This window comes from Ahaetulla prasina, chromosome 3 (genome assembly GCF_028640845.1).
Source record: "Ahaetulla prasina isolate Xishuangbanna chromosome 3, ASM2864084v1, whole genome shotgun sequence".
In the NCBI taxonomy this organism is placed as follows: Eukaryota; Metazoa; Chordata; class Lepidosauria; order Squamata; family Colubridae; genus Ahaetulla; species Ahaetulla prasina.
Genome location: NC_080541.1, coordinates 168380314 through 168407835, shown reverse-complemented (window position 1 = coordinate 168407835; position 27522 = coordinate 168380314). Strand labels below are relative to the sequence as shown.

The window sequence follows — 27522 nt, the reverse complement described above, 5'->3', positions numbered from 1 at the left end:
ATCCGTTATCCAGCTGACAGTTGACATGTGGCAGAAGGCAGAAGATGAAGCAGGAGAGATTTATCCATCGCCCCCCTCCCCCTTCAGCCCTTACTGCTCCATCACACAATCAACTAGGCTATTTTTGTGGACATGGGTTTAACTGTCTTCCAGAAGAACACTAGATCTGTGTTCAAAATAGCCCAACTGATTGGCCACTAGGGCAGAACGCTTCTGTGCTGGCAACATATTAGCTGGGCAACTTGAAAGATAGCCATCTCAAGCACTTGCTTACACTTTCATTCCCGGCTCATGAGACATTAAAGGCAGTGATTCATGGTGGGTTTTCCTGTTGACTGATGATGCTTGGTAGGAGAGAAAGCAAAGCAAATGAAACTAGCAATTATTTTCCTTATCTTGGTCTTCATCCAAACTGAAAAAACAGAACAACTCACTGGCCTTGTGGCTGAGGCAGCTTAAAGCCGTGGGAGCCCCAACATTTATATTAGCATGTTCTTCTGCTGGTTCAAAGGCTGGAGGGCTACATCTTAAGGCAGCTGTGAGGAAATGGCTTTTGGTGGGGATAAGACTTTAAAGAGACTTTCAGAATGAAAATTTACCTCTTAGCTTCAGCTTTGCTAGATTGTGACATGCTTCCAATGAAATAATCAACGTAACTTTTTCTTCTTCTTTTAGTTCTGCAAGGCTGATTGGTTTTCATCAGCCCTTGGTTTTATTATTAAACATATACCATGTTTCCCCGCAAATAAGACCTGGTCTTATGTTAATTTTTGCTCCAAAAGACGCATTGTGGCTTATTTTCTGGTTAGGTCTTATTTGGAGAAAATACAGTACTAAATGCCTCTGTCTGCTGACAATCTTAACTGGGGCTTATTTTTGGGGTATGGCTTATATTACGAGCATCCTGAAAAATCATGCTAGGGTTTATTTTCTGATTGGGTCTTATTTTCAGGAAAACAGGGTATGTGTAATACTTCTCACAATGTGCAAGATTCTCTGCATATTGTGTCCTAACAGCAATCCTTGAAGATAAGTTAGGTTTAGAGACAATGGCTGATTTGGGCAATGTGCCAAATTATTATTTAAGTATGGTTTATTGGATAAACCATTAATTGATTTCACACATTATATAAAGTTATAAATCAGGGTTTATAAACCTGGGTTTGCACATACCTTTTCCCTACAGGGTCGCATAATTCAGTTCTTCTGTTCAATTAATAGTGAAATGAAGGGTATGATGAAACTGAGCAACAGGTATGATGGGTTTTAATTCAAACAGATGTGTCAGTGCTTAAGAAAACATTTTTCACATTGCCTTTTCCTTACACTGTCTCCTCTTACGCTACTAACTGACATGCCATAATTGGCCAGTATATGTTTTGTTCAATCACAAAAAAACTGGCTTCTATACAATTAGTAAATACTGTATTCACATCTGGCAGAAGAAAGATAATTACATCTTTTAAGAAGTCTCTAAGGTCAATCCTTCTTTCTAATCTCAAAGTGATAGTTATATTCATAGTCATTGACTAACCTTAAGATGTTCATTTATTAAAGCTAGTTTAGCTTTCTTTCCTAGGTCTGAATGTATACACACCAATGTTTCCTTAATGAAGCTTAACACAGTTGGCAAATATTTCACTCATAAATCTGTCATTTGCCAACAAATTGGCCCAATAAACATTGACTCAGTAAAAACCCTGATAATGAAAGCTTTCTTCATGAGGAATAATGGACAGATTGTCTTTTTTAATCTGTTCCTTTTATCTACATGATTGCAAGTGTCAATAAATCTACTTGCACAAAGTCTGAATAATACCATAGGATACTATACGCTTCCCTGGTTGGTTTAAACAGATTTCTTTGCGACTATGGAACTGTGTTTGATATATGTAAAATAATATCCAATCCGGGCATTTATTTGTTACTGTAGATACAGGGATATTCACTGAAAGTCATAAAAAAGAAGTCCAGATGGCAATTATGACAATGCGACGAAGTCTTTGCTCCTTTTAATGTATGTCCTATGGGGCTAGAGGTCCATTCACAGGATCAGGACTATCATCTTCACTCTTTTGACTGCTCTCTCTCATACATATTCCTGCATAGATGTTTCCTTTCGCAGCTTTGCAGAATTAGATTTACCAGTCTGAGCACTAATACAGGTAGCCCTCAGTGGTGGGTTGTCCCCAGTTCGGACCAGTTAGCAAGAACTGGTAGTAAAACCGGCGGGAGGCTCTGCCACTGACCCAGATGTCATCAGGAAGCGTCTGCGCATGCGCGCGGGGCCCCATTGCAAACTGGTAGTAAAGTTAAGTAGAACCCACCCCTGGTAGCCCTTGACTTACAACAGTTCATTTAGTGACTGTTCAAAGTTGCAACAACACTGGAAAAAAGTGAATTACAATTGTTTTTTGCACTTATGACTGTTGCAGTATCCCCATGGTAACACGATCAAAATTCAGATGCTTGGCAACTGGTCCATATTTATGATGGTTACGGTGTCCTAACGTCCTGTAACCACCTTTGTGACCTTCTGACAGGCAAAGTCAATGGGAAAGCCAGATTTACTTAACTGCTGCATTGATTCACTTAACAACTATGGCAAGAAAGGTTGTAAAATGGGGCAAAATTCACTTAGAGGTGAATTGTTTCATTTAGCCACAGAAATGTTGGGGTTGCTTGTTGTCGTAAGTCAAGGACTACCTGTAATAGGAACCAAAGTATCTCATGATTAAGTACTATATGTAGATGGGAGCAATATTCCAGAATAGGAGTCTCCAACCTTGGCAATTTGTGGACTTCAACTCCCAGCTTTGCTGGCTGAGGAATTCTGGGACTTGAAGTCCACAAGTCTTAAAGTTGCCAAGGTTGGAGACCCCCGCTCCAGAACATCAGTATGCAAAATTCTGGAAAGGGGAACAGATACAGACAACGTAGATTTCGAATTATTGGAAAAATAATTCTAACATTATTTTTAAATAATGAAACATCAGGAGTCTCTTGCTACAATTTTGGCAAAAGTTGTACTTTTTATGGTAATGGTTTTGGATGATAATATAAATTATGATATTTTATAGTCAAATGTCAGAAAGGCAAAGGAATGGAAAAGGTCCTATGTGGTGGAGAGTGAGGGTGGATATATAGAAAGTGAAAAAGGAAAATGTAAACATTATGCATTAGAGAAAAAACTTAAAGGCCACTAATGGGTTTGTGTAGTTGTGGGTGGCTTTAATATTTTTCTCTCTCTCTAACTGAAGCCTGCTTGATAGTGCTTGTGTTGAATGATGATTTCAAAAGTTGTCCTAATGTTAAACAAAACATATTTGGACTGGAAGACCTCCAAAGTCCCTTCCAACTCTGTTATTCTGTTAATTATTTATTATTCTGAATCACCTAGAGTTGACTTGCAGTTGGGCAGCACCTACATGGAATTAAATAATTAAACAAACAAACGAATAAATAAATAAATAACTCAATTAAGGGAGTTAAAACTTATGTTTCTGGGATGTCTTTCAGCTTAATTTGCAACCTTATCCTGTTCATCAATAAATTAACACCACTAAGTTGACTGGGGTCTGTTCAGTTACACATACATGCATTTGAAGCTAAGTTGTAACGTGGGCATCTTTGAGGAATAATAGTTGAAATAGAATACCGTATGAGACCAGAATAGAAACACAAGAAGTGAACTGGAGGGTTAAAAAAATGAAGCACATGCTCAAGATCTTCAAACTTAAAGAAAGATGACTAGGAATTTTAAATATGGAACGATCTGGAGATGATTTGAAAAAGAGAAGGACATAGTAGTTTTAAATGCTAATGCCTATCCTAACTCCATTTCCAGCCCTGTTTATGAATTTGAGTTTTTACCGTTACTGAGTTTATACGCAGAAACGCTGTGAAGTCACTTTCATTTTAAAAACTGTAATATGCATACGTGAGTCAAAATTACATCAAGAAGCTCAAAAGAAGCTTGCATTATGTGTCAGTCTGAGTCGTGTGAAGGCTGGGATAAGTCATATTCTTTTGATATTCTTTATGGAAATGACTTCTTATGTGCACTCTTGAACAAATCTGTAGACAGAGACTTTCAGAATCTAGTAATGCTGCAGTGCATCTTGGCCTCTTGGTTAAATCAAATCTACCAATATAACAGTCAAATCAGAACACTGAACATGACAGTTTTGTGGAAACTTATTGAAGTTTCTTACTTGTTCTGAATATACAAGGAAGATTTTTTTATATTCAAAAAAGATTCTTATGTAAAGAATTATCCTCCATTTTGTACGCATTTTCAGATGTTTCCAGCACACTATCAGAAAGCAAGTACTTTAGCAGGCCAAAAAAGATCTTGATGTGGCTTCATACCTATATGTAGAGCATCAACAGAAAATTGGTCAGTTTTTATATCTCACAGTCTTCTCCTCTGCAAAGTGAAAATTGCAATTTAAAAAAGGAATGAAGAAAATTTATTTGTCCAAGGAACCAGAAATGGATAGCTAAATGAAATTATAATTAATACTGTATCGAAAAGCAAGTTACAAGGAAACCGGTGGAAATACATTGGGGACATACAGGAAGTCTTTGACTTACAACCACAATTGGGACTAGAACTGCATTTGCTAGGTGATGTGTATCTTAAGTAAGTCATCATGTGACTGAGATGGATTTTAAAACCTTTTTTGCCATGATCATTAAGGAAATCACAGGGTTGCTGAGTGAATCTGGTTTTCCCCATTGACTTTGCATGTTGCAAGCTGATGGGGAAGGCCTCAAATAGTGATCGTATGTCCCTGGAACATTATAATAAATACATACTAGTTGCCCAGAACCCAAATTGTAATCATGTGACCATGGGGATGCTGCAGTAGTCAATAAGTGTGAGGACTGGTCATAAATCACTTTTTTTCAGCACTATCATAACTTTAAACAGTCTCTAAATAGGGGTCTCCAAACTTGGCAACTTTAAGACTTGTGACTTCAACTCCAAGAATTCCTCAGCCAGCAAAGCTGAGGCAGTTGAAGTCCACAAGTCTTAAGGTTGCTGAGTTTGGAGACTCCTGCTCTAAATAAATAATTGCAAGTCAAGGACTACCTCTGTAACATATTGCTGATATGAAGACTTTCGAATAGTAAAATTTTGAGCACATTTTTTTTAATAATAATCAGAATTAAAGTCCGTGGGAGCAGAGCTGTCATGGGTGCCTTTTATAATTCAAAACTGCACAGGGAGTTATGGGAACATCCGTGCTTGCCCAAGTTACACCGTTCATTTGCAAGCTGCTCTGATTCTCAGTAGGGTTCCAAACCCAATTCAAGGTGCTGATTATGACTAATAAAGCTCTTCATGGCATAGAACCAGGTTATTTGCAGGACACCTCTCTCCAATTCTTTCTATCTGTTCCATTGGATCTAACAGGGTTCCAGGTCCCACCCATTAAACGGTACCATCAGGTAGAACTGAGGAAGTTTTCCTTCTTTATTGCAGTTCCATTCACCTGGAACACCATACCCATTTGTGGGGCCCTGACCCTGCTAGCATGTGATAACTCTTTAAAGATCTGGTTGTTCATTGAGCATAAAGTCTGGAAGTTAGGCGTGATTTTGTGCTAATTTGCTTGCCATCAGTGGAGTTGATTTGCCTGCCATCATTTCATTAATAATTGTGGTTTGTAATGTTTTTGTTTTTATTTAGCCATGGTGGCACAGTAGTTAGAATCCAGGGGTGAAATTCAGCTGGTTCGATCTGCCTTGGGTGAACCGGTAGCAGCGGCTGCAGGACGCTCCACCTATTCGTGCGGACATCACTTTTTTGCAACATTTTAAGACTCTGTGCATGTGTGTGCACATTGACAAACTGGTAGAAAAGGTAAGTGAATTTCACCCCTATTAGAATGCAATATTGTAGGCTAACTTTGCCCATTGCCAGGAGTTAGATCCTCATGGGCTCAAGGTTCACTCAGCCTTCCATCCTTCTGAGGTCGGTAAAGTCAGATCTCAGATTGTTGGGGGCAATATGATAATGTTGTAAACCACTCAGAGAGTGCTATAAAGCCACTGTGGAACAGTATATAAGTCTAAGTGCTATTGCTATTTGGTGTTAATCCTTTCGGCACTGCTTAGAATTGCAATTGTAAGGTGGATAGCTGTATAGTGCGTAAATTTATGGACATCTCTAAAATTCTGTTTTCATTTTGTCATTATGGGGTACTGAGTGTAGATTAATGAGAGAAAAAATGAATTTCAACAACTGTAGAATTAGGCTGCAGCATAACAAAATCGACAAAAGTGAATACTTTCTGAATGCACTGTAAACCCAATTAATCAAAGAAAGCGCTCTAACAGTACAGGAGCATAAGCAAAGAGGCAGATGCCTATAATAAGACTAACCCAACAATAGCAATCACCATTAGAACCCCAGCAAGGACACAGATGCTGATGAAGACAAAGTCACTGGTATCTTGAGCTTTGCTCTCATAGACATCTGCTACTCCTACATCCTTTGGCTGGGACTCTACCAGATTCTCAGCATACTGGTTCAGCCTGTAGGGATTAGAGCCAGAGATCAGATTCACAAGGGCCTCTTTCCTTTTAGGCTCACATTGCACTTCGTATTGGTGAATATCCTGCTGGTTTCCGTCGGAAAAGTCAATGTACAGAATGCTGACAATCATAGATGTGTTGTTTCTTTTCTAAACGAGGGAAGAAAAGAACGGGTTTTAAAAATAAAACAGTTTCTGGTACACAACGCTTTGAATACAGATAAATAAAGGCCATTAGACGAAGCTGAAGATGGGTTACTACAAGTGACAAATTATGGCTTTCAGCATTCAGTCCTGTCGTGCCAGGCAGGAAGCAAAACTGGATGCTTTTTGAGCCCTTGCTGGGCTGCCTGGCACAGCTTCCCAGCTGCATTTGGCTTGAAGATTCATATATTGCGCAAACCTAAAAGGAGACAGGTGGCAAGACGACTTTACCAACTTATAGGTAAGGTTTTTGAGGAGAAATTGTGCAATAATTTTGCAACTGCTCAGTGTGATAAATGGGTAGGCTGGCTAGAAATAATACTAAGCTTTGTGGGTGTGCAGATGAAGTTTTGAGTAAAGAACAACGCTGATATTTTTGTGACCACATACTGAGATAAGGATCCACTTAGAACATATTATAAAACGATTTAAATAGAACCATGGCGTGCAAATCATTTAACCTGCTTAGGTGTTTTTATTTTTATTTCTGGGATCACCACTGGAAGGGAAATCTTCTGTACCTGCCCTAATGAACTATAAAAGAATATGTTTTATAGGTTGTGGTACCTCCCTTGTGGGACAGCTCTCCGGACAGCACTGACCTTTTGGGCCTTTGAGAAGGCTGTACAAATCTGGTTTTTTCCCCATAGGTTTTAAGGGGAACCCCATATAGGACTCTTTGATGGAGGATAACACATGAGCTGTCTTGGCTTTTGTATTTGTGCATTTATTATGTTTGCTTGTACTTGTATTTATGATCTTTTTATTGTTTTCTAGTGGGTTCCACCCAGAGTCTTATTTGCTTAAGAATACTGGCATGATGAAGTTCTTAAATAAATAAAATAACATAAAAATCAACTGAAATTTGTAACATAAACAACCATCCTTCCTTCCCTGGTGATAAATGCCCTGTTTATGTGCACTTAAGGCTGTACTAAAATTCTGGGGCCAAACTGATTATCTTGAAGTGGGACATCCATTACGACTTTTTAAAAAACTTAAAAATTGCAGCAGGAGAGTGATGCCTTAATTGGATTGGATAGGGATTGGTGTCCCTATCGAGACACTGTCTATCTGGAAGCAGTTCATTATCAATGGAGGGTTTTCCCTCAATGCAAAGAAGCAGAATGATCAATAGGACCTCAGTAGGAAATGAGAGAGTTAAGTTCCATTTCCCTGCCTGTGGTGATCCCAGAAATAAAAATACCCAAACAGACTAAATACAAAAGATGGAATGTTAAATCTAGTTTGGCCCTCTGTTTTTTATTATATTATCTGAGCATGTTTTAAATAAAAAGTGAACATCTGGAATTATTTTGCTTAGTAAACAGACTATAGTTTTCCATATGAACTAATGCTTTTCTTCACAATTTCTTTTTAAAAAACCAATTCCTCAAACTCTCTACCAGAGAATGAGAAAGGTCTTGTATCCTTGAAAGAAAGTAAACCACTATCACCTTACTTATATAGTTTTACGTAATATATAGGATAGAGAGGAAAGAAAAAAAGAAGAGGAGGAAGAGAAGTCTACAACCATAAATAAAATAAAATAATAATGATAAAATAGGTATAGAAGAAGAGCTACTATCCCAATGACTACTTGACCAAATGGATACTTCAATAGGGCATTGAGCAAAATTATATGGTCTGAGTCAGTAGAGAGTTAAAGGTATTAATCGAGGTCTACACCACATATAGTTTCATGTCATAAATTATTATATCCTACATGTACATCCAATGCATAAAGAGGCAAATTAACATTTTCTTTTATCTTCCTCTCTAAAATATCAGAGACTGTTTTTTTATGTGTATGTATATATGTGAGTGGATATATAACTATCAGGAATCTTTTGTGTGCTACTTTGAGTGAGTTCCTTGGCATTATACCAAAATATCTAAGGCAGATGATCTAATATATTAAATAAACATCTATATTAGATGACCTATTCTTCAGTAATAATCATTTTCGACTTCAGCCTTAATTGTCCAATGATATGAGTTTATCATTGTTAATGTCATGAACATGTTAGTTTTGCAGTTTCTAATTATTTGCGCTCAGCTAGCAAAGCAAAAGGAGGACTTCAGAGAAGAGGATTTTCCTCACCAAACCTCTGAAACACATTCAGCAACAGATGCTATCATGATGAAGATGTTACAGGAGCAATGGACCTTTCTATGGTTTTCATAATAACACAACTGCTGCTATATGTGGGAGGTGGGTAGACAGCTCCTTTCATCTTGGCTCAGCATTAGTAGCTAAAACTCTGCCCTTTCCACACAGATAATGTACTTGCGGTTCCATGCCACAGGTTTCAAATCTTGCATGTATCCGAAAGGTCAAGCCGACCACTTGCGCAGGGCAGGAGGGGACTCCTAAGTAGATTTTATTTCGCTCCAGCTGGGCCAAAGACTGTGTGGGGATTTGGATCTGAAACTCTGTTCTTGTGCAGCTGACATTCATAGGGACAACTACATTGAGGAGAAACAAAACACAGAAGGAATTTCTGAAATTATAAAATCATAACAAATAATCATTTGTTTATTTATTTATTTATTTATTTGTTTGTTTGTCTGTTTGTTTGTTTATTATTTATTTATTTGTTTGTTTGTTTGTTTATAAGGCCATCATTCTGCTAAACAAATAATTCCTTCAACACTGTCAAACTATTTACTAAATCTGCACTACTATTAATCTTCTCATCGTTCCCATCACCAATTTCCTTCCACTTATGACTGTATGACTGTAACTTTGTTGCTGGCAATCCTTATGATTTATATTGATATATTGACCATCAATTGTGTTGTAAATGTTGTACCTTGATGAACGTATCTTTTCTTTTATGCACACTGAGAGCATATGCATCAAGACAAATTCCTTGTGTGTCCAATCACACTTGGCCAATAAAATTTTTTATTCTATTCTATTCTATTCTAACCAGTGACAATCTTTGGAGATAATGCGCCTGGCACAACATTATCTATAAAGTAGATAACAACATCCTCCCTTCTAATCTAAGGTCTTACACATGTATCAAATCACAATTTGATCCAGTGTTAGAGATAATAAGCCATATTTAAGACACATCTATTTATTTGCGCAGGGCTAGCCTAGGGTTTTTAGTTTTAAATTTAGTTTTTTTTATTTATTTATTTATTATTTAAATTTCTATACCACCCTTCTCCCGAAGGACTCAGGGCGGTTCACAGCCAGATAAAAATACACAATAATATTACAATATAAATACAATTAAAATACAATTAAAAAACTTATTCAATTGGCCGAGATTAAAAATTTAGGATAAATAATAAAAAACCCATTAAAAACCCATAAATTTAAAAACTAACCCAGTCCTGCGCAGATGAATAAATGAGTTTTAAGCTCGCGACGAAAGGTTCGGAGGTCCGGAAGTTGACGGAGTCCTGGGGGGAGTTCGTTCCAGAGGGCGGGAGCCCCCACAGAGAAGGCCCTTCCCCTGGGCGTCGCCAGACGACACTGTCGCGCCGATGGCACCCTGAGGAGTCCCTCTCTGTGAGAGCGCACGGGTCGGTGAGAGGTATTCGGTAGCAGTAGGCGGTCCCGTAAATAGCCCGGCCCTATGCCATGGAGCGCTTTGAAGACGTTCACCAAAACCTTGAAGCGCACCCGGAAGGCCACAGGTAGCCAGTGCAGTCTGCGCAGGATAGGTGTCATGCGGGAGCCACGAGGGCTCCTCTATCACCCGCAGCCGCATCCTGGACTAACTGGAGCCCCCGGATGCCCCTCAAGGGGAGCCCCATGTAGAGAGCATTGCAGTAATCCAGACGAGACGTCACGAGGGCGTGAGTGACTGTGCACAAGGCATCCCGGTCTAGAAAGGGGCGCAACTGGCGCACCAGGCGAACCTGGTGGAAAGCTCTCCTGGAGGCGGCCGTCAGGTGGTCTTCAAAAGACAGCCGTTCATCCAGGAGAACGCCCAAGTTGCGCACCCTCTCCATCGGGGCCAATGACTCGCTCCCAACAGTCAGCCGTGGACTCAGCTGACTGTACCGGGATGCCGGCATCCACAGCCACTCCGTCTTGGAGGGATTGAGCTTGAGCCTGTTTCTCCCCATCCAGACCCGTACGGCTTCCAAACACCGGGACAGCACTTCGATAGCTTCATTGGGGTGGCCCGGTGTGGAAAAGTACAGCTGGGTGTCATCAGCGTACAGCTGGTACCTCACACCGAAGCCACTGATGATCTCACCCAGCGGCTTCATATAGATGTTGAACAGAAGGGGCGAGAGAATCGACCCCTGCGGCACCCCACAAGTGAGGCGCCGCGGGGTCGACCTCTGCCCCCCCGTCAACACCGTCTGCGACTGGTCGGAGAGATAGGAGGAGAACCACCGATAAACGGTGCCTCTCACTCCCAATCCCTCCAACCGGCGCAGCAGGATACCATGGTTGATGGTATCAAAAGCCGCTGAGAGGTCTAATAGGACCAGGGCAGAGGAACAACCCCTATCCCTGGCCCTCCAGAGATCATCCACCAACGCGACCAAAGCCGTCTCAGTGCTGTAACCGGGTCGGAAGCCGGACTGGAACAGGTCCAGATAGACAGTTTCCTCCAGGTGCAGGGGAAACTGATATGCCACCATACTCTCTACAACCTTCGCCGCGGGTTGGAGACCGGACGATAATTACCTAAAACAGCGGGTCAGGAAGGCTTCTTGAGGAGGGCCTCACCACCGCCTCTTTCAAGGCGGCAGGAAAGACTCCTCCAACAAGGAAGCGCTCGTAATCGCCTGGAGCCAGCCTCGTGTCACCTCCTGAGTGGCCAGCACCAGCCAGGAGGGCACGGGTCCAGTAAACACATGGTGGCATTCAATCTACCCAGCAACCTGTCCATGTCCTCGGAGCCACAGGGTCAAACTCATCCCAGACAATATCACCAAGACCGCCCTCAGGCGCCCGTCCGAATCGCCACAATTTTGGTCCAGACCATCCCGAAGCTGAGCGATTTTATCGTATAGATAACCGTTAAACTCTCAGCACGTCCCTGCAACAGGTCATCCCGCTCCCCTGGTGAAGGAGGAGCGGGTCACCAAACAGGGCAGCTGGGCGGTTATCTGCCGGCGCAATGAGGAGGAGGCGTAGCAACGCCGCTTCCTCAGTGCCACTAGGTAGGTCTAGTATAGGATCTAACTAGTGTCCGATCAACCTCTGAGCGGCTGGACCTCCAAGAACTCTCTAGGCGTCTTCTCCGGCGTTTCATCCCCTCAGCTCCTCGGAGAACCAAGGGCGGTTGGGATCTGCACCGGGTCAGAGGCCGCAGAGGCACGACACGGTCTAAAGCCCCAGCCGCAGCCCGTTCCCAGGCTGCGGCTAGTTCCTCTGCCGTGCCGTGAGCCAGACCCTCAGGAAATGGCCCAAGCTCCGTCCGGAACCTCTCCGGGTCCATCAGGCGCCTGGGGCGGTACCAACGTAATGGTTCCGTCTCCCTGCGGTGTTGGGTAGCGGTCAGAAAGTCTAGGCGAAGGAGCGAGTGATCTGACCATGACAAAGGTTCTGTGACTATATCTCTCAAGTCCAGATCCTTCAACCACTGACCAGAGATGAAAATCAGGTCCAGTGTGCCTCCCCCGATGTGAGTGGGGCCATCCACTACTTGAGTCAGGTCCAGGGCCGTCATGGAAGCCATGAACTCCCGAGCTACTGTCGATGACGAGCCGGCAGATGGCAAGTTAAAGTCCCCCATGACTAAAAGTCTGGGGGTCTCCACTGCCACCCCGGCAAGCACCTCCAGGAGCTCGGGCAGGGCGGCTGTCACGCAGCAAGGAGCCAGGTACGTGACCAGCAAGCCCATCTGACACCTATGACCCCACCTCACAAAGAGGGATTCACACCCGGCAATCTGAGGTACAGTGGTCTCCCTCGGCTCTAGACTCTCTTTAATAACAACCGCCACCCCCCCACCCCTACCCTGGGCCCTCGGCTGATGGAATGCACGGAAACCCGGTGGGCACATCTCAACCAGGGGCACGTCCCCTTCAGTGCCCAACCAGGTTTCCGTAACGCCTATAATATCCGCGGCACCCCCCTGAATCAGATCATGTATTAGGGGGGCCTTATTGGCCACGGACCGTGCGTTGCATAACATCAGATGAAGGCCCAGGCTCTGAGGGTCTTGACCATCCGGGGAACGGGAGAAGTCAGAGGGATCGGGGCACGCGATCGCCTGTGTGCATCGAACGCGTGACCCCCTAAACCAGGGGTGTCCAAACTACGGCCCGCAGGCCAACTGCGGCCCGCGGGTCAGTTTTTTTTGGCCCGCAGCAAATTCTGGAAGTATAATTTAAAATGGCCTTTCAAGGCCATCTCATGCTCCTCCCCATGGGCGGGGAATAATGAAGGGAGGGGGCAGAGGAGGCGGCGAGCGGGAAAGAGGCTGCTGGCCGTGCCTGCCCCCAGCAGTTCTACCCTCGCCTTCCTCGGGCCGCCATCGAGAAACAGGTGAGGAGGGGTTCTGTCCTCGCCTTCCTCGGGCAGGGAATAACGAAGGAGGGGAGGCGGCGGCAAGCGAAGAGGCTGCTGGCGTGCCCGCCCAGCAGCTCTGTCCCCGCCTTCCTCGGGCAGGGAATAACGAAGGGAGGGGAGGCGGCGGCAGCGAAGAGGCTGCTGGCCGTGCCCGGCCCAGCAGCTCTGTCCTCGCCTTCCTCGGGCAGGAATAACGAAGGGAGGGGAGGCGGCAAGCGAAGAGGCTGCTGGCCGTGCCCGCCCAGCAGCTCTGTCCCCGCCTCGGGCAGGGAATAACGGCGAGGGGGAGGCGGCAAGCGCGAAGAGGCTGCTGGCGTGCCCGGCCCAGCAGCTCTGTCCTCGCCTTCCTCGGGCAGGGAATAACGAAGGAGGGGAGGCGGCGGCAAGCGCGAAGAGGCTGCTGGCCGTGCCCGCCCAGCAGCTCTGTCCCCGCCTTCCTCGGGCAGGGAATAACAAAGGAGGGGAGGCGGCGGCAAGCGAAGAGGCTGCTGGCCGTGCCCGGCCCAGCAGCTCTGTCCTCGCCTTCCTCGGGCAGGGAATAACAAAGGGAGGGGAGGCGGCGGCAAGCGAAGAGGCTGCTGGCGTGCCCGCCCAGCAGCTCTGTCTCGCCTTCCTCGGGCCGCCTGGTGAGGCTCCTCGCGCCTCCACCCCTTGGGCAGGGAATAACGAAGGGAGTTTCAAGTTCATACCAAATACAAAACAAAGTTAAGATTGGTGTCCAAACTTGTCTTTAGACTTGTGGACTTCAGTTCCCAGAGTTCCTCAGCCAGCTTTGCTGGCTGAGGACTCTGGGAGTTGAAGTCCACAAGTCTTAAGGGACCAAGTTTGACACCCTGGCCAAGATGAATGAATATGAAACATTTTCCCCCCTTAAATGAAGATGATATCCACATATTGTTGCTTTTTAGTAGACTGACTGTATCCATCTGTATTGTAATGTCCCAGGTTTTCAGGCCTCTGATATAGTCCTAAATATTTACCACGAGTCACCAGAAATGGCAGCACCAAGAAACGCAAGATAGCAAGTGAGTGTAGAAGATTTCAAACACGGTGGGAAAATGAATATTTCTTTAAAGAAATCAACGGAAAGTGTGTCTGTTTGATTTGCAATGAAGATGTTGCCGTGATGAAAGAGTATAATGTCCATCGGCACTATGAGACCAAGCATCAGAGCTATGCATCGTACACAGGTGCCAAACGAGCACAGAAATTCAAGCAAATGGCAGCTAGCCTGCAAGCTCAACAACAGTTTTTATTTCGTGCTAACAAAATACAGGAAAACGCCACAGCAGCAAGCTATGAAGTCGCAAAACTTATTGCCCAGCATGGCAAACCGTTCTCAGACAGTGATTTCATAAAGCAGCGCCTCATCAAAGTCACAGAAGTAATGTGCCCGGAAAAAGTGCAGGATTTCAACAACGTGACCTTATCCAGAAATACAGTGGTGCGGAGAATCGAGGACTTGTCAGCTAACCTGAAACTTCAGCTGAGAGAGAAAGCTTGTGCTTTTGATTTTTACTCGATAGCATGCGATGAGCACAGGCATACAGACACCGCACAGCTTTTAATTTTTTTGCGGGGAGTCGATGATAATTTTTGCTGTATGGAGGAGCTGCTTGATATGATGAGCCTAAAAGGCACAACGACAGGTGGAAATATTTTTGACGCTGTGTCAGAGGCAGTTGAAAAGATGGGGCTTAAATGGGACAAGCTCTGTGGAGTAACAACGGATGGAGCTCCGGCCATGACGGGTGAGCAAAGGAATGGCATCCATGGTGTGCGTCAAGGTAAAAGAGAGCGGAGGTGAGGCTGTTAGGATGCACTGTATAATCCACCAAGAAGCACTGTGTGCCAAGACTGTGCAGCTGGGCGATGTGATGAACACTGTTGTAAAAACTGTCAACATAATTCGAGCTAGAGGACTGTACCACAGGGAATTTCAAGCTTTCTTATCTGACATGGATGCTGAATACGGGGATGTACTCTACCACTCTGATGTGCGCTGGCTCAGCCGTGGCTCTGTGCTGCAGCGGTTTTATTCGCTGAGATCAGAAATCGACAATTTTTTGAAAGAGAAGGACCGACCTCTTCATGAACTGAGTGACCCTCTGTGGCTGGCAGACCTGGCATTTTAGTTGATCTTACTCATCATCTGAATACACTGAACAAGAACCTACAAGGCAAAGAACAGCTGGTATCACACCTGTATGCGCACATGAAAGCCTTCTGTGTAAAGCTCCGCCTGTTTGAGACACAACTACGAAGCTTTAATGCTGTACACTTCCCTCGCTGTCTGAAATCAAGTCTGCTTTTCCAAAGGCAGACCTTTCTGCTAAAAAGGAGAAATATGTTTCTGTAATTACATCTCTCGTGACAGAATTCAACCAGCGTTTTCAAGATTTTTCTGTCATTGAAAAACAAATCAAGCTGTTCTCGACCCCCTTCCTGGTGGATGCAGAAGAAGTGGAGGAGAGTCTGCAGTTAGAACTGATTGAAATGCAATGTGATGATTCTCTGAAGAGTCAACATCAGCTTCTCTCCCTCCCTGACTTCTATCAGAATTTGGATCATGCCAAGTTTCCTCTGATGAGACGCCATGCAAAAAGAATGATGAGCCTGTTGGCTCAACATACATATGTGAACAAACATTTTCTCTGTTAAATCAGAACAAAAGCAGACTGAGATCCAGAATGACTGATAGCCATCTCTGTGAAGTCCTTCGTGTCTCAACCACCAAACTTTCTCCTGACATCCCAGCCATCCTTCAATCCAAAGGACAGCATCACTGCTCCCACTGAGAGCAATGTTCTTCACATTATAGGCGAGTTAGAAATACACACAGTAATCATGTGTCAATATGTCACCTCTTGTGTGGGGCCCGGGCCAAACATAAATTTACAAGGCTTATATACAGTTTGTTGTCCAGCCGCATGCCTTTCTGAATAATTATATTTAAAAATATTACATTAAAATCAACATAACACAAACACACACGTACACAAACATAGAGATACACATGCACATATATATAACTCACACACATATAGTATACTTAAGCCTAAACTGTGCATAGGGACTACCCAGACGGCTGAAAAAAGTGATTTCTGACAGGTTCTCACACTTTTGACTGGTCCTCACACGTACAACTATCTTTACATTTTGCACCCTATCTTGTAACTGTGGTGAAGAGAAGCAGTTGTGAAATGAGTGATATGGTTGTTAAAAATGCTGCAATGGGCATAAATGTGAGGATGGTCATAAGTGTGAGGACTGGTCAAAAATTACTTTTTTTAGCCCTCTGAGTAGTTTCTATGCCCATAGCCACATCCACTCAGTCACATGAGCAGTTAGCCACGCCCACCAGTCACATGACCACCAAGCCACACCCCAAAATAAGCCACGCCCATTCCCCCCCCCCCCCCGGTGGCCCGGGCCTTTGCTTATTTTTCTGTATTTGGCCCTCACTCAAAAAAGTTTGGACACCCCTGCCCTAAACCAATGCGATCCCCCCCTTCCGCCATATCTGCCCCTCCCACTTACCGTGCAAATGGACTCACCCTCACACAAAGGAACACACTCCCCCCCCATAACCTCCGAACCCATTAGATAGTCGCCACGAGCATGCGCTGGGGCTGGTTTCCCTCCCGACGGGCTACCCCCATCACCCGCCCTAACCCTCCCACCCCTTAAAAATACCCTGTCTAAAAACCCCCAAAGGCTCTTTCTTTTCGCATGCACCTCTGTGGGTCCCAAGACCCGTCACTGAGGCCGGCCCTTGGTAGCGACGCGGGCCATTCCTGCGAGGCGGGGGCACCTCGCAGGCGCAAGAGTTCATGTACAGTGTAGCGCATAGAAAAGTGCGAATCGGCGAAGGATGCTAAGATGGTAAAATCCCAGATGGTAAAAAACGGTGGATCTTCCAGCGGATGTCCAGTTGGCAAAGAGGACAGATGGAGCTGGAACCAGATAACGATGACAAAGCAGGAACAGACAGGCCGGCAGTCTCCATAGTGAACCTATGGAAAACGATTCTACAATAGCTCTTAATCAAGTAGAAATGACTATCGGTCTGTCAAAGTCCATAGACCAGTCCAATCTAGTCCAATCCAGTCCAGTCCAATCCAAAACCCGCGGATGAGCGTGCGTGACCACCCAGTTTAGATGACCAAAAGTTTTAATGGGGTTTTATACTATTTTAGTGATATTTTAATTTCGGCCTAATTAATAAGTTTTTTAATTGTTGTTTTTATTTGTATTATTCTTATGTTTTTATTTGGCTGTACTCCGCCCTGAGTCCTTTGGGAGATAGGGCGGTATAAAAATTCGAATAAATAAATAAAATAAATAAATAAAAAATATTTGTCTACTGTATGGTAATATAACCTATCATGTAGTTCTTGCTACAACTCCCCATGTAGTGTCCCATAGATTATAATATTTTGGGAATCTATATGAAATATATCAACCCAGAGAGTTTTCTGCTGACATTAGATTCTCTGGATGTGACCGGGTTGTGAAATTGATTAGGAAACAGGGTTAGAGTTGGGAATCTCACAATCTCTAGTTTTCCCAAGTAATTGGTGGGCAGCAAAAGGTTGCTGCTACTGTTTTTAAAAATCTGACCAAGTATACATGTCTCTGTATATATCTTTTCAGTTAGAACACTGAACTTAGAAAGAAGCATCAATGCCCTGCCTGACTCTGTGGTTTCTTCCCCAAACCCCCAAAACTTTAATCTTAGACTATCTACTGTCAACCTCACCCCATTCCTAAGAGGCCTGTAAGGGGTGTGCATAAGCGCACCAGTGTGCCTACATCGATACACATTCCTTCTTGGACAAATCATAAGTAAAAGAGCACAAAAATGCAATATTTCTCCAATTTTTTTTGCATCTTTGAAGGGATATCTAAAAACAAATATCTCTACTAAACTGAATGAGAGATGGTACAAAGAAATACATGCTGTATAGTATTCCCAAGCATTACGCCAAACATGTAATCTTCGTGGTCCTTTCAGTTGCTTAGATAGTTTTAATATCTTCTGCTCATGGTCCAAACTCAATACATACAGTATTGGGCTGTTTTGTGCATCCTGTGCTCCAGTTATATTTTTAGAAAGCTGACATCATCACAAAGTCTCCCATACTATAGATCTTACTATACTGGAAAAACCAGTGTTCATCATTTCAAGATTTAAAGTAAGAACGTTATCTGTTTCTGTTCTGATATACTACCAGCCAATGTAGAATACCCAACATATATGCCAAGCCCTAAAGTAAAGACAGCCCTTTTAAAAAAAAGTTTTTAATGAAAGAACAAAAATATTATATTGGTGTTTAATTACCCTAAGCATCTAACAATTATATCAACACCTATTACATAAAGTATTTTTTCGAACAGTGGAATACCTTATGAAAAATTGTTACTGGGTGGAACTAAAGTAGGACAAAATGAAACAAAAGGAGAAATTTCCTGACAGTTAGAACAATTAATAAGTAGAACAACTTGCCTGCAGAAGTTGTAAATGCTCCAACACTGGAAATTTTTAAGAAAATGTTGGATAGCCATTTGTCTGAAATGGTGTAGGGTTTCCTGCCTGGGTAGGGGGTTGGACTAGAAGACCTCCAAGGTCCCTTCCAACTCTGATATTATTTTTATTATTAAAAGAGGGATGCTTTATCCAGATAATCCTTGTTTAGTAACTGCCATTACAACAGTGATGAAAAAGTAATTTTACAACCAATCCTGGCCTTTATAACCTTTGCAGGTCTATAAAGCAGAGAAAAGTTGAAGTAAGTTCATAAGAGTTTAATTTAGTGACTGTTTTGCCTCATACCCAAGTTGCCAATCTAAGCTGTGGTCACTGAACAAGGCTACAGTAATAAAATCATTATTGTTATTGGTAATTTCTATATTAATTCAGACTTCTGTCTCTTGCCTGTATATACAGGTAATTCTTGACTTATGGCCACAATTGACACACAAAATTTCTATTGTTAAGTGAGATATTTGTTAAGCAAGCTTTGCCTCATTTTACAACCTTTCTGGGAGTTGTTAAATGATACCCTACAGTTGATAAGTTAGTAAACTGGTTGTTAGGTGAATCTGGTTTTTCCATTGACTTTGCTTGTCAGAAAGTCACAAAAGCTGATCCCATGACCTTGGGACACAGCAATGGCCATAAACATAAACCAGTTGCCAAGCATCTGGATTTTGATCACATGATCATGGGGTTGCTGCAAAGGCCGTTACAGTGAAAAATGGTCATAAACCACTTTTTTTCATTGCTGTTATAACTTTGAATGGTCATTAAACAAACGGTTACAAGCTGAAGACTGTATGTATATTAGAATAATTAATCAGTGGAACAACTTTCCTCCAGATGTTGTGAATGCTCCAACATTGGAAGTTTTTAAGAAGAGATTGGACAACCATTGGTCTGAAATGGTAAAAAGTTTCCTGCTATCTACATCATAGATAAGGGAATAGTTTTGTACAGAGATGAACAATTGTATGGTGGATTTTTATATAACTGGCAAGAACAATGTAAGCAGATCATCCATTTAAAGTCTAAATTTTCAGGACCAAGAAGGTGGTCAGACATAGAAATATGTCTAGAATGTATCTAAAATATATTTTGGTAGAGTTTTTTCCAGTTGTGGTCTCTGCTTTTGCTGCAGTGTTGAAAACTGGTAACCACAAAAAGAATGAAGACTCTCGAAAGAGTAATCAGGTTGAATTGCACATAATGATCTGAACTAAACAACTACATTTTTGGCTCACCAATGTTTCTAGAGATTAACACCATCATACATATTGGGCAGCAGCTCCATTTATATGGAAGCGATGCTTGGGAAAAAAATATTTCCCTTTGTGATTGTGAGTTCATGCTTCACTGCATAGTGAGAAATCTTGGAATAATTTCATATCCCAAGCACCAATTTAAATTCCTCAGTGTTGAAAAAAAAAGGTGCATTTCTAACCTATTCGTTTTGGGGGATGGAGGGCCCAGGACAAAGGAACAATTAATGCTGAGCTGTTGCCTTCTGCAAACATGTAACAGATGGGTCTCAGACCGATCGCTTTAAGAGTACAGAGGAAAGAAATTAACACATATTGCTGGACCTCATACTTTAGCTAGAAGAAAAAATTAGAAAAACACATCTATACCCTGTTTCCCCCAAAATAAGACATTCCCTGATAATAAGCCCAATCAGACTTTTGAGTGCATGCACTAAAATACACCCCCTCGAAAATAAGCCCTCCCTGAAAATATTTAAATGCATGCGCTGCCAGTCCCTGCCATTTCCTCTGGTTTCCTCCACATGCCCCAAAATTTTTTTTTTAAAATTTACATTTATATCCCGCCCTTCTCCGAAGACTCAGGGCAGCTTACACTATGTTAGCAATAGTCTTCATTCTATTTGTATATTTATATACAAAGTCAACTTATTGCCCCCAACAATCTGGGTCCTCATTTTACCTACCTTATAAAGGATGGAAGGCTGAGTTAACCTTGGGCCTGGTGGGACTAGAACCTGCAGTAATTGCAGGCTGCTGCTGTTAATAACAGACTGCATTAGCAGCCTTCCCCAAACATAAGTCCAAGCACTTATTTTGGGGTTCAAAAAAATATAAGACAGGGTCTTACTTTCGGGGAAACACAGTAATTTGAGATGATGCCACTGATGTGTGTTTGTGGAATAATGACTAAACATCATTCTTATACATAAATAAGGTAAAAATCCTGTGTTACATACTGGACATTTTTTAACATCCTCAAAATACTAAGCCTGATATATGTGTGGATGTAAAATTAGCACAGAAAAATAACTGGCAAAGAAAGTAGATGGTCCTGAACATCTCAACCTGATTCTAAATCGGCTAGAAAATTAAGGCAACCCAAATAATGAAGTTGTCTTCATTTATGCTGAATATTTCTGGGACTGCTCTCAGGCCATTAAGCTGGACATTCTGCTGGTGTAGAAAAAAATTATACCCAATATTAACACAATAAAATATAATAAAATTCTACAGTAAAAATAAAAGTGTATATGATCAACAAAATCCAAAACGCTCATAAAGATGCAGTTCCTGGAACAGTCAAGAAGTTGCTGAGGCAACAGGAGACTTGTTCATGGCCATGTAGAGTTTGGGTGAAGGTGGGGATTTTTTCAGTTAAAAAATTCAAATCTAGATGAACAATAAAAACGATACCTTTAGCAGATTCTAATTCAAACTGGAACCTCCTGGTACATTTAAGAGCTTGTTTATACATAACAATGGAAAAAAATAAAGTTGGCTGACACTTATAACTAACTATACAATGTATGAATTAGTTACTGTAGATGTCATTATTCAGGGAAAGCTAATTTCCATATAGTAGCTAGCATTCTAGAGCCTTTGTGAGCTAATTATCTTGGAACAGTTTTGCTTTTCTCTTGATCCTCACATTTTTATTTTATTCCACATGGTTTATCCAATAATAGATCTTACCTCCAAAATATGCTATCGAGAAACCTCGGTTGGCTGTATTCCTATCAGTGTGAAGGACCAACAGCAAGTTGTTTCTACTGGATATAATTGGAGATAGCATTTCTCTCCCACACCACTTTCCTAGCAGAGATGCCTTCTCAGTACTTCCATCAAACACAGCCAAATGGTCATAATCACAACCATCTGTCAGGCTGTTCCGTCCCTCGAGATCCAGGTCCAGAAAAAAAACTTTGATTCGATAACCTAGCGGCAGCTGGATGGTCCATCGACACTTGATATTATTGGGGTAAGAGTGTGGATATTGAGGACTGGAGAAATTTCCTTTGACAGTGGTATACACTTCCTGACATGCACCTGGTTGCAAGGAAAAAACAAATGAAATACAATGAAAACATTCGTTTTATTGTGTAGCATCACCTAGAAATTTATTCTTTAAATTTCTTCCTTTACTTCAATGCATTTTTAAATAGTTTTCACTCTGCTCAGACTTGGTTTGAAGCTATGATACAAGAGATACAAATAATAATCCATTAAATTGGTGGCCTAAGCTCAAAGTAGCTAGAACTGGAAAAGTGGGCCATTATGAGTAGTTGATAGTAGGAAGCAGCTATCTAAGCCTATCTTTGTCAGAAGCCAATGTCATGAGAATTTTATGCTGCAGCTTGGTCTAACATTGTCAGCCATTCAAGACAGACCAGATTAGGAAACCAAAGTCATGCATGCTAATACTACTTTTATTATGTTACAGTCACAGAATCTTGCAAGTGTGAATGCTTTTCCTCCCCCCATCTTATCTTTGTGTTAAGTAGGGAGGGTCTTGTCTGAGACATGTTATTCAGGTTACAGTTTTGGCCCAGATTCAGATTTCTTTTATCTAACTGTCCCAAGATGATTTTCTAAAAGGCAAGGGGACTTTCTTGGGTTTTTTTCTTTGAAAATGTTTCACTTCTCATCCAAGAAGCTTCTTCATTTCTTCAAGGATGAGATATTCTTTGATTTCATGCTTCCTCACCACCATCACCGAGGTGGCGCAGTGGTTAGAGGGCAGTACTGCAGACTACTTCAGCTGCTAGCTGTAGTTCAGCAGATCAATTCTCTCTGGCTCAAGGTTGACTCAGCCTTCCATCCTTCCGAGGTAGGTAAAATGAAGACCCAGATTGCTGAGGGGAATATGCTGACTCTGTAAACCACTTAGAGAGGGCTGTAAAAGCACTATAAAGCGGTATATAAGTCTAAGTGCTATTGCCAAATGCTTTTCTTCAGCCTGTCATAATTTTTATGCTCCTGGGATTTTTACTCATATTTTTTGTGGTCAAGATATCTTCTGAATATGTACCACATATCCTAAACTGGTCTAAAGCTTAGGTTCTCCAGGATATAGTACCCCATTTTCCCCAAAATAAGACATCTCCTGATAATAAGCCCAATCGGGCTTTTGAATGCATTGCAATAAGGCCAAGTTTTTATTTCAGGGTTCAAAAAACATTTTTTCGAGGAAACATGGTAAATAATGTGGCAGTACACTCAGAAAAATATTCAGCATACTAAAATAACGATAACTTTATCAGTTGTAAATGAATAGTAGAGTTAAGGTCATGTTGCCTTACCTAGCATTGGGGGAGTCCTTCTATTAAGGACACACAGAAGGTTTAAGATTCATTAGGAAGGCTGGAAAACTTTGAATTTCATATATTTCCAAAGGTCTAAAAAAATTATTTGATGTTATTTTCCAAGAAGGTTCCAAAAATCATTTCATCATTTTGTATCATAACACTGATTTGTGATAAATATTAATCTTTGTACTATACCTGAAAAGAAATATGCCTTGAAGCCTTTGTTAGCAATGTTAAAATCTGATTTGAATACAATCAAAAGTTCATGTGCAGAAGATACTGCCTCTGGAGGTTTTGTGTTTCCACAGTAGTAACTGAGAAGAGTATCTTCCATTGTGGGCCCATCAAAGATGGCCACATAATCAAAATTACACTGCTCGCTGTGTTCCATCTGGAAGTCAACAAAAATCAGTTTGATGACAGAATTGGACGTTCCCTGGATGACCCAGTGGCACTCAGCATTATTGGGATAATTCTCTGGGTAATCAGGGCTTGTGATTGATCCAGACAATCCTGTGAGCACACCCCCACAAACATCTAGAATCAAGAAAGTACAATATTTATTTTATTTATTATTTATTTATTAGAATTTTTATACCGCCCTATCTCCCGAAGGACTCAGGGCAGTTCACAGCCAGATAAAAACATGCAAATAATACAGGTAAAAACAACAATTAAAAAACTTATTAATTAGGCCGAATTAAAAATATCACTAGAATAAAATAATATAAAACCCCATTAAAAACTAAATTTAAAAACTAAAACCCTAGGCTAGCCCTGCGCAAATAAATAGATGTGTCTTAAGCTCGCGGCGGAAGGTTCGGAGGTCAGGAAGTTGACGAAGCCTTGTGGGAAGCTCGTTCCAGAGGGTGGGAGCCCCCACAGAGAAAGCCCTTCCTCTGGGTGTCGCCAGTCGGCACTGCCTGGCGGACGGCACCCTAAGGAGTCCCTCTCTGTGAGAGCGTATGGGTCGGTGGGAAGCGATCGGTGGCAGTAGGCGGTCCCGTAAATAACCCAGCCCTATGCCATGGAGCGCTTTAAAGATGGTAACCAAGACCTTGAAGTATATGTATTATACTTCATTAATTATTAATTAATACTTCATTAAGTATTAATATGTATTAAAATAAGACACAGAGATAGAAATAAGGAAAGTTCCTATGTGGATTCCAGCTACATTCCTTGGCATCACAGAAAATAATCTTAACCAGGCAAGGAAACACTGGAGGAGTAGAGGAAATAAGGAGTGCTATGAATGGGAGGTAATCAACAGGAAAGTATATGTACAGTATAAAAATATGAGTATTTGAGGCTGAATATGATAAATAAAATTAGTGAGAGGCAGGAATCAGAAGCCAGAGAATTGTCCAGATTATTATTTTTTTATTTGAATTTATATCCCGCCCTTCTCCGAAGACTCAGGGCGGCTTACATTGTGTAAGGTAGATTATGACTGAATAAAAGAGAATATATGTAGAGTGGAATTTACTCTTACTAGTAATCCCAAATGCAGCCTGGCTAAAATAATTTCCTATTTTTAATATAAGTAATCATATTGAAATCAGTAAGCTTTCCTTCTGCATCACTAATGGTTTGGAGATTACAGCCAGGAGTTTCAATTGTTGGGTTATTTCTGTTTTCAATTACAAGAAGATAATAAGGAAGAAGCAATAAAACTACTGTGGGAGGGAGAGGAGGATAAACCCTGAAACCTTTTCCTGATGCTGTTGGTGCTTGAGTGGGGAAAAAAGTCCAGTGTGATTTCTGGATCTTTTGGATCAATGTTCATGAAACACCTTTCAGAAAAATGAATGGATATATTTGCGTGTTTGTGCGCACGTGCCTGCATTCTGAGTGCACTACTTTTAAAAAAACCATTAAGACTTTGCATTTTGCATTATACTATCTGATGATCCCACGATGCCATTTTTAAAGCTTTAATATAGAATGGGACTTCTTTTGAGGGAAGTCTGAGCAAGGTTTTTGAAGCAGTTTGAACTCCAAAAATGACTGGCAAGTTCCAGAAATGGTTCCTGTTCAGCTATAAAACCGACGAAGTGATTTTTGCCATTTTGCCAGTTTCATGCTAGGCTAAGGATTTCAGAGAAGGCTTGCTGCCTGAGCAGTTCAAAATAGTTAATACACATCATGAAACTTTAATGAAATGTCATGTTACATTTATTTATTAAATTATATCCTGCCCTTTATTCAAGAGCTCATCATTCTCTTTATGCCCTAACTGTTCTATAGAGTTGGTTGAGCTGAGAGAGACTGGTTCAAAGACGCCCAGCGAGCAACTATGACTGAAGGTGGATTTGAACTTGGTCCTCTCGAGTCCAACATTTAACTTGTGAACAACACTGGCAGAGAAATAACAATGTTTAAGTGGATATTATGAAATATATGGCATATATAGCATTAATATTCTTACATACAGTCTCTTTAAGAGAATTATTTCTAGAATTCAGAGGGAAAGTAAAAATATTTAAATTTATTTGTATCCCACCTTTATTATTTTTACAAATAACTCAAGGAGGTAAACATATCCAACATATCTCTCTCCTCTTATTTTCCCCACAACTACAACCCTGTGAGGTGGATTAGGCTGGAAGAGAGTAACTGGCCCAGCTGGCTTTCATTACTAAGACAGGAAAAGTTGTCCCACTTTCTAGCCTGGTGCCATAACCATTAGATAAACTGTCTTGGAATAATTTAGACTACTGAAGTTATCTCTAAACTCCATAAGGATGAATGGAATAAACTGTTTAATTACATGTTGTTGATTTCCAGAAAAATATAAATATCTTAAGTCTGAAAAACATGCCAGGTTGATTTCTAGATACTTTTGGTAGTTTTGAACCATTTCTCCAAAGGCCAGAGGAAAAGTACAAAACTGCATTCCTTATTAAACTGAAAATGAACTCTGTTTAAAGCTAATTAAGGAATAATTTCTTGAAATACAGAATAGTAGCATATTGCATCTGAATTCATGGGAAGCTGCACCTATTCTACAAGAGGAACTGAAAGCACCAACCAACCAAAAGAATTATACACATTAAGGCATAGCGTGCTTTAACAACCATTGAATTAGTGGTCAGGTTTGGACAATATTTTAAGCATAACCTGTTTTGCAGAGCATGATGGCCAAGTTCACACATCACATAAAGTCAGAATCAAACTAACTACATTATGTCTTAGAGATGTGTGTGTCAAATGCTGGGTTTATACATCCGCTCTAAGCATTAATGTGGTTCACTTGCTTTAGGCTTATTAAGCTCCACGAACAGTTAGCAAATCAGTTTGCTTATACATTGTCTATCCTGCTTTATCATTGCAAAAATTCCACAGTGTGGGGCCTTTACATATTGCCTGAAACTGCTTCATCTCATCCTTTATAGAAACTTACTGCTTCTCAAGCACCCTATACCAGCAAAATGATACGGGTTCTACAATACTGCTGTATGATGTAGCAACTCTTAGGAGAAATCCAGGTGAAAACAATTCTGACCTTTTTGGTAAACTGCTGAGAATCCTTGACTGGCCACATGGTTATCTGAGTGAAATATTAGTGTCATGATATTCCAGGATGAGGTAAATGGTGGAGGAAAACTTGTGCCACAAAATTTACCAAGCAGATTTCCTTGGTCTTCAGAAATCCCATTAAAGATCTTGATGTAATCAAATTCGCAATTATCATGATATTCCAGGTCAAAATGTTGAAAAGTGAGCAGTACAGAGGATCCTTCTGTTACCACTATGAGCCATGTACAATCTGTATCATATGGATAAAGTCCTGGGAAATTTGGGCTTGAAATATTGCCGTATGGTGCTGACAGAAGTCCACCACATTTAATGCCTACAGAAAATATCAACATTCAAAGAATAACAGATTAGCAACTAGAACAGCCCACATTCTGGCTGTTGTTCTCTCTTGTTCCAAAAGCTTATTAAAATGCCTGCACTAACTGATATTCCCAAATAGTTTTTCCCTCCCAAACTAACCAGGCCTGACCCTGATTATTAAGCTTCAGGATAAAACATGAGCTGGTGAATTTGTAATTATTTAGTTCCCTCTTAGAGCATGAAGAAGATCAGGGATAAATCATTTTTTGAAGACTGAGGCTACCCTTTTATTTTTCCTTTTTAAAAGAAAGGTATGATGTTT

General features: G+C 41.5%; 1 protein-coding gene across 1 annotated transcript; it reads right to left on the bottom strand.

Moving 5' to 3' along the window:
• Positions 1–1321: 1321 nt before the first annotated feature.
• Positions 1322–27522, bottom strand: CDCP2 (CUB domain containing protein 2). The gene is made up of 5 exons (XM_058177388.1): positions 26866–27522; positions 23553–23894; positions 21745–22098; positions 9040–9218; positions 1322–6695 (listed from the first exon to the last, which is right to left on the bottom strand). Exons 1-5 carry the CDS (start codon positions 27230–27232, stop codon positions 6378–6380), a joined length of 1560 nt encoding a protein of 519 aa, XP_058033371.1. The 5' UTR covers positions 27233–27522; the 3' UTR covers positions 1322–6377.

Bases quoted from the DNA above. Each gene is read 5' to 3' on its own strand.
- CDCP2 (XM_058177388.1), bottom strand. From the start codon at position 27,232: ATGTTGATATTTTCTGTAGGCATTAAATGTGGTGGACTTCTGTCAGCA. The intron at 23,895-26,865 runs GTCAGAATTGTT...TCTTGATTCTAG, and splicing joins CTCAGCAGTTTACCAAAAAG to ATGTTTGTGGGGGTGTGCTC. The intron at 9,219-21,744 runs GTAAGATCTATT...TCCTCAATGTAG, and splicing joins CTCGATAGCATATTTTGGAG to TTGTCCCTATGAATGTCAGC.